The sequence below is a fragment of the Monodon monoceros genome, unplaced genomic scaffold, assembly GCF_005190385.1.
Source record: "Monodon monoceros isolate NGI ecotype Baffin Bay Population unplaced genomic scaffold, NGI_Narwhal_1 Super_Scaffold_12, whole genome shotgun sequence".
Classification (NCBI taxonomy): domain Eukaryota; kingdom Metazoa; phylum Chordata; class Mammalia; order Artiodactyla; family Monodontidae; genus Monodon; species Monodon monoceros.
This window is the reverse complement of record NW_021703768.1, coordinates 52,252,945-52,270,817: the sequence shown is the minus strand read 5'-3', so window position 1 is coordinate 52,270,817 and position 17,873 is coordinate 52,252,945. Positions and strand designations below refer to the sequence as shown.

Here is a 17,873-nt window from a genome sequence, read left to right as displayed (position 1 = left end):
ATATAATCTTTTTTTTTTTTTTTTTGCCTTTTTTAGGATCTCTTGCACTTAAATTACCCACGTAACAGGATTAACCTATTTAAAGCTGAAATAAGGGTGCATTATTCTCTTTCTTCAAATGACTACTAAATACCTGGAGTCAGGCCACAGGGTCACCATATGTTGGTTTTCAATTTTCCTTTGTGTGATACAATGCTAAGTAACCTTTCTAATCACTGATGCTCCTTCTTGACTTCTTCAGTGCTCTGCTCTCCCCCTGGGCCATCATGATCCTTTATTCCAAACAGCTGTGGAGAGATATTACCTATAGGATAATGAAGACAAAGAGAATATTTCATATCCAGAAGCAAGGACCCAAGATGGCCTAGGCTTTAGGGTTTCCCAAGGGCAGAACATTTGTGTGTATATCTTTATTGATCTTTACAGTTGTTTAAAAAATTAAAAAACAAAAACCATCTAGCAATAAAAATGCCATTTTCTCTTCATATACTGTTTTACTTTCTTAATGATACAATAGTTGTGAAATGGTTTTGCGCTTTTATGATATCCCTTGCCCCCTTATGTAAACTGCAAATTTTAATTTTCCCAGGTAAATCAAAGGGCTTTTCTTCCCATTTTTTAGCATCATTTAATAGCTATAGTTACTTGAAAAGAATGGAAACATTAGAAAAGATAATCCTAATTTCTTTTATTGTACTGAAAGGGTCTTTGACTGTAAAATAATCAACTATTCTAGTCTGATCAAAGGAGCCTGAGTTCAGTTCTTTACAAAGTTATTTTCTGAATATCAGGTAAATTATTCTTCATTAGGTAATTACTTTAAAACCCTCTCTATATATTTTTAATTATGATTTATACTTGCTAATATTTTCATTGTTATTAATGTTTGCAAACCGTGTCATTCATTTGAAAAATCAAATAGAATAGAAATCTGGGAGTTGATATTAAAATTTTAAATAAGTAGGAATGTTTTAAATGTCTTGTCTTTTGGAAGACCATGGAACACTTTTGAGGAGTATGTTAAAGTATCCTTAAATGGTGATGTTACATTTAGAAGTTCCAATAATAATAATGTATAAGTTGGTGCCTAAGCTCATATATTGAATGGATATATTATGAATTAGTACATAATAGTCTTAATTTGAGATATCGTCCTTTAAAATACGGGTAAAGGGTAGGAGGATATTACGAACATTTAGTGAGTTTTTGTATTATGTTAAAATACAAGTAAACCTTTACTAATCAGCCTTAATTGGCCAATGACTTTATTCAATTTTGATACATTTAAAAGAAACTGAAAAGTAGCTTAATTGTGTGGAGATATTTTGGGCATTGATATCAGACAGCTGATTCAAATCCAGATTTAGTTAGGATTGAAGCAAATTGCTAAGTCTTTCTGAACGTAAGTTTCTCATGATTTCTAAGATAAGAAGATTGTCATGATGATTAAATGAGATACAAAGATGCCTAGCACAGTAATTAACAGTATACCCTGAAAAAATGTTAGTTTCTTTCTTTTTTTTCCTGCCTACAACATTGCTGCTAAGAGGTTATTTAGTGTATGCTGGAGTATCTCCAGTGATGGGAAATTTCAGTTTTATTTTATGATTGTTCAGGTCTGACTTTTGGAAGATTTTCTGTACATTGAACTGAAATCTGCATAGCCCCCAGCTTTTTTAAACCTTTTTTCCCCAGTTTTATTGAGAAATAATTGACATAGATCACTGTATAAGTTTATGGTGTACAGCATGATGATTTGACCAACCATGGTCTAGGATCTAGCAGTTTAGAGAAAGAAGGGTATTTCTGAAAGTATGAAATTGTTCTCAGATTCTTTCAGGAAGTGTACCTCTTTCTCGGTAAGAAATAAAATTTTCTTGTTTTTTGTCTTCCAAGAGAATATTTTTTATCTTGGGATTCTTAATTGGGGTATCAAAATCTTTCTGCAGTACGCGGGCCTCTCACTGTTGTGGCCTCTCCCATTGCGGAGCACAGGCTCGGGACGCGCAGGCTCAGCGGCCATAACTCACGGGCCTAGCCACTTCGTGGCATGTGGGATCTTCCCGGACCGGGGCACGAACCCGTGTCCCCTGCATCGGCAGGCAGACTCTCAACCACTGCGCCACCAGGGAAGCCCCTCAAAACCTTTCTTAACCAAGTTAAAATTCTAGATAAGAGATCTATTTGAAAACTCTTCAGAGTCTTCTCCAAGACTAGCTTAACATCTTGAGAGTGTTTCCCATCCTTAGATTTCTAGTCCCATACTTTAAACAACAATCTGAGAGAACTTAATGCCCTAGCAGAATTCAAATCCCCGAGAGCCCACTAACATAATAAAATCTTTTAAAAGCAAGAATCAAACTTTCAAAATGTGTCATTCCCTAAAGGATAAGAGGGCTTTATCAGAGGACTGTATTGTGAATCTTGAGATTAAAGTTTTGGAAAGAGTATCTTGAGCACTTGCCATTTTGGGTAGAGATTTTCAAGGCATTTTTGGAAAATAGAGTTTCTGTAACTTGACTAAATAGTGTGTTTTCCTAATAGGTTCTATGAATACTGTCCTTTTCAATGATAGAATTTTCATTGCATAGTTCTGTCTAAAGAAACTTTAGGCTTCTTTTACTTCTGTCTAAAGTAATCATAAAATATCAAAAGGATGGTCCAGGATTATGGATAATTTTGTTAGCAATTTCCTAATACATTGTCCTAACAATGCGTCTCTGTTTTTGTGAACATATTTCTCTTTGAATATGAATATTTTTGATACATGGGATAATATTTTAAGAGCTTAAAATGGTAATCCTACTGCTTTTAAAATAAACTAAGAGAATATATTTAGGAACATATAGTAAGAAACCATCTCCTATAGAAAAGGAAGAATAAAGTAGTATAAATAATATTCTCTTTAAACAGAAACTGAAGCTTTGAAAGAAAGAATTTGTAATACCTTGGATTGTAAGAACAGGAAAGTTTTATCTTTATATTATGATCCACAGCACATGTTTTTCTTTTCTGATGTTTTAACTTTATTCTAGCTCAGTAGTTCTCCACATGGAATTTAAAGTAGATGAATAAATTAGATATGATATATAAATTTTGAAAAGTATTTTAAAAGTCTAATATAAATTTTATGTCTCTTTCTCTGCCTGGTGGAGTGGAGCACCCTAAAGAGGGACCCAAATAGATTCTTTCTTTTTGCTATACTCTGTGAGGCATCTCCATTTGTAGTAATGGTTAACCAGTGAATTCAATGTTACCGCTGTATTTCTGAATTGTGTTTAAGTGACATAAATTCTTTTTAAAAATTTTTAATTAAGATATAATTGACAAATAACATAATGTTAGTTTCAGTTGTACAACATAATGATTCAATATTTGTATATATTGCAAAATGGTCACAACAATAAATCTAGTTAATACCTATCACGATACACAGTTACAGACTCTTTTCTTGTGATATGTGGCATAAGTTCTTACAATTATGTTTTGAGAATAAAAGGGCAGTTGGGGAATAATAGCAATAGAATTGAATGTTATATATAAATGTGTCTTTACATTCAAGATCAACATATTTTGCGCTTCCCTGGTGGCGCAGTGGTTGAGAGTCCGCCTGCCGATGCAGGGGACGCGGGTTTGTGCCCCGGTCCGGGAAGATCCCACATGCCGTGGAGCGGCTGGGTCCGTGAGCCATGGCTGCTGAGCCTGTGCTCCGCAGCGGGAGAGGCCACAGCAGTGAGAGGCCCGCGTACCGCAAAAAAAAAAAAAGATTAATATATTTTTATTGCAAATATATATTGTTTACTTAATGGTTCCAGTTTAAATTAAAAACCTTTAATATCAGTAATGATGCTAGTCGACGATCATATATAACAATAAACTGAAAAATTTGAGTATTCACAGCAATTTGTGTTTTGGCTGTTCAAAGACTTTACTTTGGGATATGTTGGACAGCTTATTTTAAAATCTGATAGATTAATATAAGTGTGAACAAAATGAGGTATTTTATATTGCCAACATTACAATAAGTGTAATTCTCCCATGGTGAGGTGGGATAATGAGAAATCATAATAAAGAAGACAAAACAGCGCCAAATAACATCTGAAATATATCAGTTATGGAAATGGCACATAAATAGCAGCATTTGTTCAAAACCAAATTTCCCTTTCATGAAAGTGGGCTACATTGATGAACTGCAAATAACATTGCTAGATTGTTCTTTAGGCATTTACGAATTTTATAAATCACTTCCTGTCCATTCCCATAGTCTCTCTCTTTCTCTCTTTTTAAAAAATACACTTTATTTGAATATTTCAGTAGGACTAGGAAATCACCTACTTGGCCACTCTATTAGTATTTGGAAAGTTTGTGCTATTGTATGTTTTGGGGAGTAATAAACATATATTTCCTTTCTACATATTCATTCTTTCTCACTACTCTTCTCTATTAATGAAATTTCTGCACATTATTTTAAAAAGATTCTAATCAGTATTAAAAACTAAGATATACTTTATCCACTGAAATAAGAATCATAAAGACAAATATTAAAATGATTTTATGAAACGAGTAACCTACCTTCCAGAAGGACCACCTCCAAAATCCTCATCTATGATGCTTCAACAACAGCAAGAGACAAGTAATGCTTAGTATTGCTTATATACTATGGGTATTTTTATAAAAAAGTGGACATGATTTTAGTCTCTACTTCTGATCAACTTGCTTTTGCCTTCTTTCCTAGGAAGTGTGTAGAGAGCTCTGGTGTCTCAGCAAAAGCAACCGCTGTGTCACCAACAGTATTCCCGCAGCTGAGGGAACACTCTGTCAAACTGGGAATATTGAAAAGGGGGTAAGCTCAAATGATTCATTAGCTATTTAACATGTAAACTAAACTGATAAATTTCTGGTGTTGATATTCAACCACTAGGAAATAATGCATACTAATTAAAATGTGCTTGAGAAAATAATAAATTCCTAGCCTAATGAATTATCTTGATATCTGCAAATATGCATTGTTTAGGAAAGTATAGTGAGCATTTTCTGGGTCAGTTTCACCTTTCTATATGTATACGTTTGAGTTATATTTGCACAAAAACGTTCAACAGCAATCTTATTTAATAGAGTCTGTTTAGTCATATGTCTGTTTTTTTTCCAACAGTATCCAAGAAAATTATGTGATCCTAAAGTAGATTTTATAACTATGGTCTAATGAGTCACTTTTAAATTGCAATGTGAGAGAAAGATCTAGTAGTAGAAGAATAGTTAATTTATTGAGCATAGAAATTGTTGCTAAATAATTTTCAGTTTCATCAGCCTAGTTTTCAAAAACTATAATTATTAAGAATTGTTCAAACAGATAAGAATATTTTAGGCTATTCCTGAAATTCTTTAGGAATTGCTATATATGTGGATTCTAAAATATATTACTATGGCCTGAATTTACAACAATAACGACACTGTCATCTGTTCTCAGTTCTGACTTCTTCCATGTTAGTTGGGCTAGTTTCAAAAAAGATTACACTGAATTTCAGCTTGCAATCTGACGTTTAAATAAAAAGAATGAAAGCTTTTGGGCAGCTGTCACAGTTTATTAATCCTTGCTGACGGCTTCATTCGGGACCCATGACCTAGTGCCATGTTGATGGCTTTTCCATGCTGAGTTTGGAAATGTTGGTAAATTATGCTAAATGTATGAATTGATAGGGTCATTTTTTAAAGATTAAGGATCTTTTTTTGAAACTTTTATAAGTAGCCAATAAAAATACAGAGACCTTCACACACTACCAAGAATTCCTTGCTTTTTTTCATAGATGTAATAGAAAATATTAGGAACTGCATTCTTGAAACAACAATCCGGGTTTATTTTGGAACCAACAATTCTTGTCAACGACAAGTAGCAATTTTTTTTTCTTTTTTTTTTTTTTTTTTTTTACAAGTAGCAATTTACATCAATCTGTACTTCGAAGAAATACACGACTGTAAGGGGAAAGTCACAGTGAGAATCTGGTTCTTTATTTGCCACTGATTGATTATTATTATTGTGATCTATACCAATCAGCCACTGTTTCTATTTGCCTGTAATAATACTATTACTAGGCCTGATGGATCTTTTTATTTTACTTTATTGTTTAACCCAAAGCACAAAGAACTCATTCTTTTAAACCTCAGAGCTCTCCTGAAAGCATTGTATAAACTATATAATCACTCTAAATAGGTAAACAAGTAGTGGCTATCTGAGAACACAGAACTCAACTCAATCATCTTTATGGTAAACACATATTTAATATCTTAACATTTGTGCTTAATAGCAGGGCTCTGGAATGTCATATCTTACAGCTTATGTGCGTATATTTGACAAAGGTGACATTTACATGTCAATTACAATTTTGAAGGCTACTTAGAAAATGCTCAAAATAATATCAAAGCTAACAGTATTGAATTTAAATTTAGATAAGCGAATAGAAGGGAAATATAATTACTTCTAAGCATAAATAAGAATAAGCATAGACAAAAGAACGTGAAGAAAATGGGGCAGAAATGTATTTGATTTCTAAAGATTTACTTTCTTAATCTAGGCTAATGGTTGTCAACTTTTTGATCCTTAAACCGTTTATTCAAATGCATTCTACATAATCCTGAGATATACATTTGAAAAAAATGGAAAAGCTCGGGTTAAAAGAACCCCTTGGCTGCCTCCTTACCCTGTCCTTAGAATCTTGTCAGCTTCCAGCATATCTTGGCACAGCATCTTGGGCTCCATGAAAATCTATTTAAGAACTTGGAAGCGTAGCAAAGTTTGTATACCAAGAGGTCATTAATATTCACAACATTAGAGTGTAGTTTCGTAAAGGCGATACATTGGATTTCATCATCTCAAATTAATCTACAAAACAAATCTTAGCCATTCTTCCAGAGGCATGGAAGGTCTGTAGACAGATTCAGGTATAGGACTAGGAGGTTTTTAAATGAATGAATGAATGAAAATAACAAATACACATGCAGACTCCTAGAAAGAAAAAGGACAGAGTACTAGGAGAAGACACTCAAAATATCCCTATCATTAACTTTGAATTTATAAAAAGGCTTTCAAAGAACTAGATCAACTTACATTTTTAAGGGAAAAAGAATATAAAGAACTATTCATGTGAGCTGAGCACTTCATTATTTTTAACTTATTTTTTAACTAACTGCATATGCCGTGTTATCTATTCATGAATTTTCGTTGTTGCTGCTTTTTTCCTTAAGAGAGAAGCATGTTTACTATTGACAAATGCAGATTTTCCTCTTAAGGCTATACCTGTTTGGATATTAAACAAGAGCTCAGAATTTTGACTCAAACCAAAACAGTCATGCAAACACTTAATGACAAAATTAAAGTGAAATTTTCTGTTGGTCTGGTCAACTTTGTGTGGCTAGTCTGTGTTCTTGCCATCTATAAATAGTTGACATTATCAGTAATAATGATGATAATATAATGAATAGTTTTATTTTTTATTAAATTTATTTATTTTATTTATTTATTTTTGGCTGCATTGGGTCTTCATTGCTGCACACAGGCTTTCTCTAGTTGAGGCGAGTGGGAGATACTCTTCATTGCGGTGCGTGGACTTCTCATTGCAGTGGCTTCTCTTGTTGCGGAGCATGGGCTCTAGGCACGTGAGCTTCAGTAGTTGTGGCACACAGGCTCAGTAGTTGTGGCACATGGGCTTAGTTGCTCCGCGGAATGTAGGATCTTCCTGGACCAGGGCTCGGACCCGTGTCCCCTACATTGGCAGGCAGATTCTTAACCACTGCGCCACCAGGGAAGTCCCATGATAATGAATAGTTTTATACTTACACTGTGCCAGGCACATATTTGTTCTGTTTACTACTGACAAAAATCCTATAAGGTGGGTACTGTTTTAACTCCATTTTACAGACGAAGAAAGTGAGACTTGAAAGCCTAGGATTACATAGCAATTTAATAGTAGAGCTGAGATTCCAGCCTGGGTCTTTCTGATTCCAAAGAGGAAAACTTTACCCCTCTATACTGCCTCTGATTATACTTTACTTTCAGGTGGGAAATTGTGTAGAATAAAAAGCAGATTTTCATTGTCACAGGAATAATGAGTCACTGAGCCTGAGATGGGTTAACAATATGTTTTACCCTTTATTACTAAGTGTATTTTTCATTTGTTTACCTGTAATAGTTTGTTACCTCTGGAATCACGATAAAAAAGGCACCCAGACAGAACGTTGAGCTAAGAATATATGATAGTGTTAAAATTGGCAAAATAATGAATCTCCACTTTAAAATGAGAGAAAATCTATTTTTACATATTTCATAGAGATATTGTGAGGATGGAATGAGATAATATCTCAGTGAGCTTTTTGTTGCCTTCCTCAGAGGGAAGGTGTTAATTTATATTACTAGAGCATCATCATTACTTTTCATTATTATGTGCCAGCCTTAGATGATGGTGGGCAGAAAATTCTTTGCCAGACTGTCTTAACTGGCAGTAATGAGCATAACAGACTATAAGCATGAGTTTGTGTGTCTCAGAAGCGTGAATGGTATATCCACGACCTCTGATCTTAACTCTGAATTTCAAAACTACTCTCATCAGAAGGAACAAGAAAGAACCTACATCCTGTCTAGCCAGCAGGATAAAACCAAAGCTGCTCATAGCTTTTTGAATAAATCTTTTTTTAAAAGCTTGGGGGGAGGGGAGAAATATGGCTCAAGTGATAGCATAGACATATCCAGAGGACTGGATCCACAATGATCTCGTCAAACTCTGGCTGCAAAAGATATGGGATCTTTGCCCGGGGGCGCAGTTCCACAAATGTTCCATGTAAGTATGGGAACTGTTCCATGCACATTTAGCAGATGGAGTAAGAAATATGGCCAAAAAATTAAAAACTGATCTTTGCGTGAGTCCTGGGGGGTCTGACATCGCTATTACAGCCATTGGATGTTTGCCTGAATAAGCCATTCAAGGACTGAATAAGAACCATATGGTCTGAATGGATGTGCTCAGGGACAGTAGCATTAACCAAAGGAGGAAATTTGATGAGCCCAGACAGTGTGCTGGTACTGTGTGTCCATGGGTCACGCTTCTACAAATCAATCAATATAACTTTCAGCCAAAAGAACTTTTCTTAGACATGGCATCAACAATAGCCCTTTGGACAGAAATCGGAGGGATGCCATATTTGATGAAATGGTAAACAAAGATCTACACTATAAAAACTCTGATAGCAGTGTTGGCATTATTACTGAACGGGATATTAAGGATAATCAAAACCCAGTCCAAGCTCTGATGGTGACCACAAAGAAGGTTTCAAATACTTGGTTTATTGCCAAGAGATTGATTTAATGATTCTACAAGCCCCAACTAGAGACATAACCCAGCATTTGGGCTTACATATACATGACATTGATTCCTAATATTTTTGCATGGGAAACACAGGGCTGGATTAGAATAGGATTATTACATGCCCTTCTAAAGCACTGGATATATAATAGGACATTTGCAGCCTTAGATCTTAATTCACTTAAAGTAGAATGTAAAATGTTTTGACTGAGTCCCAAACTATAAACACAAGAAGTGAAGAAAGAATGACTCTTCCAGTTGCTCTAGAAATTTAAATAGTATGGGATGACAAGTTCTGATTTAGAATTTCGGCTGAAATAAACTTTAGCATTCCCGCACCTGCAGAGCAGAAAGATAAGGCTTTTAATAGCACTGTGCTCCAACTCTCAGCTTTTCTGATTTAGGAAGAATGTTCTATATTGAATCACCAATATCACTTCCTTTAAAATCTTAGGATTTCCTTAGAGGTATCTTATTCCAGATGCTGGCTAGACCCAGTGCTGGCTGTGGTACAAGATCTACCATAATCACATCCTAAAATATATCTAGTTTAAAAAAATTATTTTAAAATACTGTATATATACTCATTTTCAAATTTTCCTTTGTAGAATTCTGACAAATTTTCAAAGTTAGATTTTTTGATTTATAATATATCTTGCTTAAGACAGTTCCCTGATGGAGATCATGAAATTCAGTGGCCTAACAGAAAGAGATGTTGTTTAATGAGTAATAAGTGTTTCTTAAGAAAATAAGTGTTTCAGTAGAATATATCATCTTTCTAGATAGTTTTAAAGACATATTTCTTTTATTTAGAAGGAATGTGAAAAGCAAGAATGGGCAATATGAATTTTTATTTTTGAATGCGATAGTTTCACTTCTTTCACCTTTCTGAATCTGGTTAAACACACATTAGCAAAAAGCCAGATTTATCCAATTTATCTGGATCATTTAGGCTATAGTAATATGACTGATATTTAGAATAGTCCAAAATCACTAGATTGGATATAACCCTTGGGAATAAAGATTAAAAACTAGTTTCCATCTGAATATTGAACTCTTCTAGTTTAAGACATGAAGTAAAATTCTATGCCTATGGAAATAGAGCTTTTACAGTTTGGCACCTTTAGATTAAAAAAAAAAGGGTAAAAATAGAAAATACAAAACTCAAAATTCTCACCTTTAATGTGCTTGTAGGATTTGTATACTTGAATCTACTTTATTTGGTGTAATCCATTTATATTAATTATGACTTACATTAAAATCTTAGTATATATTGGTTAATATAGTCATCTAGAAAATTAGCTCAAATAACTGGATTCACCTGAAGTTCCCTATAGGTTTCTAAAAAAAACTTATTAAGTTAAATAAGTTTCTTCTCTTAAAATCATGTACTACATCAAGATACTTAATACTACCAGAAGGAGAAGTAGCAAAAATTCCAAGGAGATCCTTTCCTATAAACACAAGGTGAGGGGAAAGCACAAAAGAACATTTTGCTAGAGAGCAAAATTAAACAAGTCGTTTGATAGATTTTTAACTTCTTTGAGGGTATGTCTGTATAGAACTAATTTCTGTAGTCATCCTAATCCAAATCATATTATAATCAAAAACTAAAGTTAGTCCCATTTTGTAGTCAGGGAAGCTAAAGAAAAGAAACAAATGACTTGCTCTGGACCAAAGAAAGATATTGCTAGAATGAGAACTCAAGTTTGTAACACAGGATACGCACAGACTGAAGTCATCCCCACACAGACTGAGTTGTTAATTAGTTGTTAAATTAGACACTAGTCTCTTGTCAGCTGCTAAATGACTGATACTTATTATTATGAAATCTTCATTCTTTACCCATTAATCTATGTTATTTAACTTTCTGATATAATTGTCTATTATAACTCTATGGAATGGATACAATCAATAGCATAAATTTATGCAGTAAAAGGTTTTAGCAAACCACTTATAGAATACTACTGCTCTGTAGATATTAACTAATGGTAAGAACTGAGCAACATTTTACAAACTGAATATTTGTATTTATCTTTTACCTTCAGAATAAGTTTTAAAAGGAAAACGAGAATTTATGTGAGTTCTTTCCCTGTGCTACATTTTGTGTGCATCTAGGACACATGTAAAACAATATTATTAAATACTTCAGAATCTACATCTTTCAGTGTTTTTGTGGCTTCACAATTTTGTCCCCTGAAAAATGCAAAAACTGAGAGTTTTTTCCTCTACTAATTATAAGAATACTCAAGGAGGTATGAAATAACATGTGGTTGTATACTTGCAGCTAAGTGGGTTTTTAAAAAAGTCTCTAGTGTTATTTTGTATTTTAGGTAGTAAAAACAGTTCAGTAAAATATACTAATGTATTCTTTAATGTCTTCAAATATGTAATCCTGCACATCCAATTGATTTTTTTTCCACTTGTTTTTTGTGCGTATTTGGACAGCTGATCCTTTTCTGCCAGTAAGTGACCTTGGGCAAGTCACCTCCTTCAGGTTCTGCTTTCCTCATGCGAAAAAATGAAGTGCTTAGACCACATGAATTCTAAAGCCTCTTTGAGCTTTAAGTACAGCTCTGTGATTATATAAAATAAATGTAAAATCAAATTTTATTGTTATTTGAAATCAGAAATGCTAAGTTTCCAACTTGAAGAAAATAGGCAAATCTTAAGATTTGGAATTTTTTAGTATTAAGTGTCATTAATTGAAACCACAGGAAAAGACAGTAATTGCTGGTAAATACTACATTGCTCAGTTACTCTCATAGGTGCAGGCATAAATATTCTTACACATAGCTACTTGTAATAACAAAAATGTAAAACTGGAGATTATTTGGTCCACTGTTGTGACTTTTATATAGATGAAAATCTAACGCAATTGGTATATCGTTATGCACGTGGTTGGTTTTCAAGATCAGGTAGGTAAATCATAAGCTGGCAGCTGGAACATTCTCCCTCTCACATGTACGTTATTAGCAGCCCTGCTCCCAGAGTTGGTACTGTATTATCAGTTCAGCCAACTACCTCTGCTTCATCATTTTGGACAGATGATTTTCTTTTTCTTCATGGTAATTTTTGTTGCCCAAAACTTGTAATCTTTTTTAATGTCCTACTTTAATATTTATTAGATTTAGGGTCAGAATGTTTGGTCTTATAGCCAACCAAATTTTGACTTCCTCTTGCCTAATTGCTTAGCACTTTTCTTAAGAAGTCCTTTATGTTGTTACAACTACTGTAATATTCTCTGAGTGCCAACTACCAGGGAAGCAAAGATGAATATGACTTTCTTTACCCTCCAGTATCTCCAGTTCCTTCCTGAAATGTAGTAACCAAAACAGGACACAAGATTCTATAATTTAATGTATTCATTCATTCAATATCCACTACATTCTAGGCACTGTTCTAGACATTCAGCATTTCCAATTAGAACATTCTGTGATGATAGAAATGTTCTATATCTGCTCTGTCCAACATCATAGCCACTAGCCACATGTGGCTATGGGAGCCCTAGAAATGTAGCTAGTGGGTCTAAGGAACTGAATTTTTAATTTTACTTAATTTAAATTTGAACAGCCACATTTGGCTCTCAAGGCTTTTACATACTAAGGAGAGGAGACAATAAAAATAATAAGGAAGTAATCTGAGAAATAAATAGGGTGATTTAAAGTAGGTGTAAGAGGGGGCTAAAACAGGAGGATGTAATCTCTATACATCCTGGAGTAGGGGGAGGGGAGGGTGGAAGGGATAGTGAAGTACAACCACTTCAGAATAAGAGTGATCAAGGAAAGACCTCTCTGATTGAGTGACACCTGACCTGAGACCAAACGATGAGAAGACAATATAAGGAATCTGAAGAGTATTCCCAGGAGGACCAGCAAATGCAAATGCCCTGAGGAGAGAACAGGTTTAGTGTATGGAGGAAAAGAAATAAGGCCAGTGTGTCTGGGGCATTCTGTACCAGAAAGAGAATAAGGCTGGAGAAGGAGGCAGAGGCTAGGTCACAAAGGCCACCGTTGACCAGAGTTAAGGGAAGGAGGAAACCACCACAGTCTTTTAAGCCAAAAAGTGACATAATGCCATAATATGTTTTTAAGAGAGCTCTCTGATAGCTCGCTGGAGAATAGGTTGATTATAGGTAGAAGAAAGTGAGGCAGGGGGACCAGGTAACAAGCTGATCTATTTGCTAGTTTGGTCTAGAGTGGTAGTAGTACAAATGGTGAAAGTGAAAGAATTCTGGATATACAGAATTAATATAATAAACTGATTACTTTCAAAGCATCACATGTCATAATCCCTTTACATTTTAATATAATGGTTGAATTTTTATTTAACAATCTAACATTGCTGACAGTTACTCAACTCTAATAATGTTCCCTATTGTTATTCATATAAACAAATGACTTTCATAGCATCAGTATGGTTCATCAAATTTTGATAGCTCAGAAAAATGCACCAATAAAAGCCTAGCCTAATGCTTGGTTTAAAAAAAAAATCATTTTTACCAATTCTGCAAATAAGATTTATCATGTTAGAGTTATGAGCTGATTATGCGATGTCTGCATCTCGATAAATTATTCCTGGCTTTCTACTTATGTGCAGTATGTGTGGTTTATTGCAGAGAGTAAAGCTGAGAAGAATTCCAGTACACATGTTCATGCAGGGACTATACACATGGCTAGTCACTGTGTATAAGGGTTTTTTTGTACCCTGTCCCTAGTGTCTTGGCATTACTTTTATTATGTCTGCAGCAGTCATGTAGATGAAATGCCACAACACATTCTTTTACTATTGTAGCCTCAACCGGCCTTTTTTTTTTTTTTTAAAGAAAAAGCAATTACCATCATAAAAATTCCTTACTGGGGAACTTTCCATATTGCGTTATCATTCCATGAGTCTAATAATAGTGGAATATAAAGAAAAAAATGTTTTAATACTAAAATATCTAAAAAAGAGTTTTGAGGTCTCTATAATGAGAAACACTAAAAGTCTGGAGGAGAAGAAATAAGGAAAAAAGAAGTAAAGTCAAGTTTTTTAGACTCCTGGTACTTGTTAGAGATTTATAAATCATTGCCTAGCTAATTTGCAAATCACATGCACCTTTACCAATGTCTAAACACAGTTAAAGAACTCTCAGTCTGTTATCTATTGGGAGAATGCTAATGCCTGACCCTTATGTATTTATTTCTATCCTGATAGCTCTATCTGCCTAAAAGCTAATTCTGTGTTTTCTGTGAAATCTTGCAGTGGTGTTATCAGGGAGATTGTGTTCCTTTTGGCACTTGGCCCCAGAGCATAGATGGGGGCTGGGGTCCCTGGTCACTATGGGGAGAGTGCAGCAGGACCTGCGGGGGAGGCGTCTCCTCATCCCTAAGACACTGTGACAGTCCAGCGTAAGTAGCTAAAGTAAGCCGGAGCCAACAAAAAGACACAGTTGGAAATGATTCAAAGCTGTGGTTTCACATGTTATCTGTAAAAACGTTTCACTAGTGAGCCAAGTGCTTGTCTTCAGAACAAGCAATAGGCACTGGAAAGTGGAGGAGCCTTGTTAGACAGACTTTCTTTTTCTTCTTTTCACCTTACTATGTAACTAAAAATAAAAGAAAAAGAAAAAAGAAAAGCATTGTGTATCTATCCCAGATATAGCCAGACTTTTAATCTAGTAATAATCAGATAGATTTCCTCCTCCAAAAACTACTGAATTATGGATGAATCCAGGTCTTGTCTTAGCTACATTACCATTATTCCCAGGAAGCATAAGTTCTTTTCACATGTCACATAAAATTATTACTGCTACATTAGTATTAAAAGGACCAATGAGAGCACTTTGAGGGTTGAAATGCCTTGATTCGCATCACAAATCACAATGAAAAGAATACTGCCCATGTGTTAAAATAGTTTCCATTCACATGCCCCCGTTAATCACCTTCCGGAGCTGCATCCACTTTTCTCCTCACGATTGTTTTATGTAGGTCAGACTGCTCCTCTCCCACCACTCTTTTTCTCCAGCCGGAGTCCCCCTGGCATAAAGCCAGCCCCATCAGTATTTCTTGCTAGCTGTATTGCTTCTCCTTTCCACCAGTGCCCATTGCAGGTGGATGATTCCTTTAGTTGGTCTTGCGTGTCCTCCTGGAGACTAAACTGCTCCTTAGCTGCTTCATGTCGAGTGCTCCCATTTCTTTCTAGAGCTCAGGTTGAGGACCTTCTTTCCTGACAATTATTTGGTGCAGAATGGTGTTATAATATCACTTCTGCTTTTTTCCCCCTGCTGGGGTAGAAGATGGTCTATTTTTATTGTTTATTTTTTCTCATTTTAACTCAGGATACCTGTCTTAGGTTCCTCTCTCTAAATGTCTCTTTTCTTCTCTTTTCTTCTTTTTAGCTTGAAATTGTTTCCCTTTGTATTAGTTCTGTGTTTTCATTCTTCCACTTTCTATTATTACCATACTGCTGAACAGAGCTCACTGTCACCCACTCATAAAACAGCATTGCTACCACCGTCCCCACTACCTTGTTTTTGTCTGACCAACACATTTCTCCCAGCTGGTTCAAGCTAGGCCATTTCTTTCCCTTGCTTAAAGTCAGCATTCACTAGCATTCAAAATATATTCAAAGTGTAACTTTAATTATCTCATTGATACCAGTGGGCCAAAATTATAATTGAGACTTGATCTTTTTAAAACAAGTGCAGAATAGTTAACCTAAGTTCAACTGCAGGCTACCGTAATTTAATAATCAAAAGTATAAAACCCTATGATAATAAATAATATACCCAAATACTTAAGAGAATGACTTGGACCTCTTTTAAAAGAACAAGTTAGTTTTTTCCATTCAAAAATTGCATGTCCAAATAATAGCATATGACTTTCTCTAATGTTAAATACTCCAAAAATTAATTTATGTATAACACGTATTTAACATCCTAATTTGAATGTAATATAAAGTATCTATATAATGTAAGCCTATCTTAGATTTAGATTTAATTTTTTGAAACTGAAGTTTTTAAAACTTCATGTAATATTTGAATTGAGATAGAAATTTATTTCTGAATTTAAAACTTTGAGCTGAAGCTATTTCCAGGGAGTTATTTTGTGTCCTTTCCTTATTTCCAGTCTGGAAAAAAACACAAACTTTCCATTTTCTACTTGATGAACATATAGTATCAGATTATGTGTTTTGTTAAATATGATTCAAATGGCTTTTCATTATAAATGATTTTTAAACTCATTGTGTTGAGCTGAATACCTGTTTACTATGATAATTGGAAAATACATTGATTTAATTGCATTTTCTTAAGAATGTATATCATCACAATTAAGAGCCTTATAAAGTTACTCATAGTAGATTGCCTTAATTTTTTGTTCAGCAGCCATAATCATTATTGCTAACTATCACCAGCATGATGATTATTTTAATAACTAATAAAATGTCAGATTTTTTATTTTCTTAAATGTTAATATGTTTTCATCGAGCAATATATATACTGTTTATGTGGTTAGATATATTCACATGTTAAACAAAATGTGTTTGCAGACCTTCAGGAGGTGGAAAATATTGCCTTGGGGAAAGGAAACGGTATCGCTCCTGCAATACAGATGTAAGTAAAACCAAACTCTGCTATGAAAAATTAGCTTACATTTCCCCTAGGGCAGGGAAATTTTTTAAATTGTGAACTATTTGATCAGAAATCCATGTGCGTGAGGGTCACATGAATTTTTGAAACTGAATGGAACCAGCCTCAGGTCCATCAATTCCGTTAAGAATCAAGAGAAAGCTCCAGCACTAGAAGCAAATACACTCTCCCCCAGTAGGAATCAAGAGAGAGAGACACACCCCCTGAACTTCCCTGGCCCCCCAACACTCACAGCTTTGCCACCATTATCTTTCTTGAGTTCAAGAAACAAGGATTAATCTTCTTATGGCCTTTATTCCATTTTATGCTTGCCACGGCAAGAAGTCCCAGACTTCCATGTCACTCCTCATCTCTTGCCATCCAATTCCATAAATCTCTGCATATCCCTTTTTCTGTTTCTCATCCCTGCCCAACCACTGAAACTCTTCTGTGCCCTCAGAAGCTCGTGGTCCATCATCAGCAAAATCCCTTACATCCTGACATCTCTGAATTTTTCTTCCCTTCACCTTCTTGTTCTAATGGAAACTGGCTCTCCTCTGAAGATACTGCTTCCTCTGCAGGACTCTAAAGTTAAGGACATGTATTTTCTCCCTTAGCTCTTGAAAGACTGGGCCTGGAAGTGAATTGACTATCTTCTTTATATCTTATTACTCCTCCCAGATAATTTTTCCTTCCTCCTATCTAAAAACCACAGCTTTTAATTTCATATCATCAGACTATTACCCACACTCCCACACTATTCCTCACTCTTACGCTCTCCAACCCTATGCCTATCCTAATCCTTGTTTATTCATAAACATGTGGATGATTTTTTCAACATCTTCTCTTCTGGGTTTTTCCATAACCATACAAACATGCTGTTATTTCTCCTATCTTGAAAAAACAAAAACAAA

General features: G+C 34.7%; 1 protein-coding gene across 1 annotated transcript in view; it reads left to right on the top strand.

Moving 5' to 3' along the window:
- The window catches only part of ADAMTS6 (ADAM metallopeptidase with thrombospondin type 1 motif 6), a 261,001-nt gene that overhangs the window by 157,222 nt on the left and 85,906 nt on the right, over nucleotides 1-17,873 (top strand). The window contains exons 11-13 of the mRNA XM_029218816.1: nucleotides 4,736-4,843; nucleotides 14,595-14,740; nucleotides 16,881-16,944. Of these exons, the coding sequence (XP_029074649.1) occupies nucleotides 4,736-4,843; nucleotides 14,595-14,740; nucleotides 16,881-16,944 (318 nt within the window). The remainder of the gene's footprint in view (nucleotides 1-4,735; nucleotides 4,844-14,594; nucleotides 14,741-16,880; nucleotides 16,945-17,873) is intronic.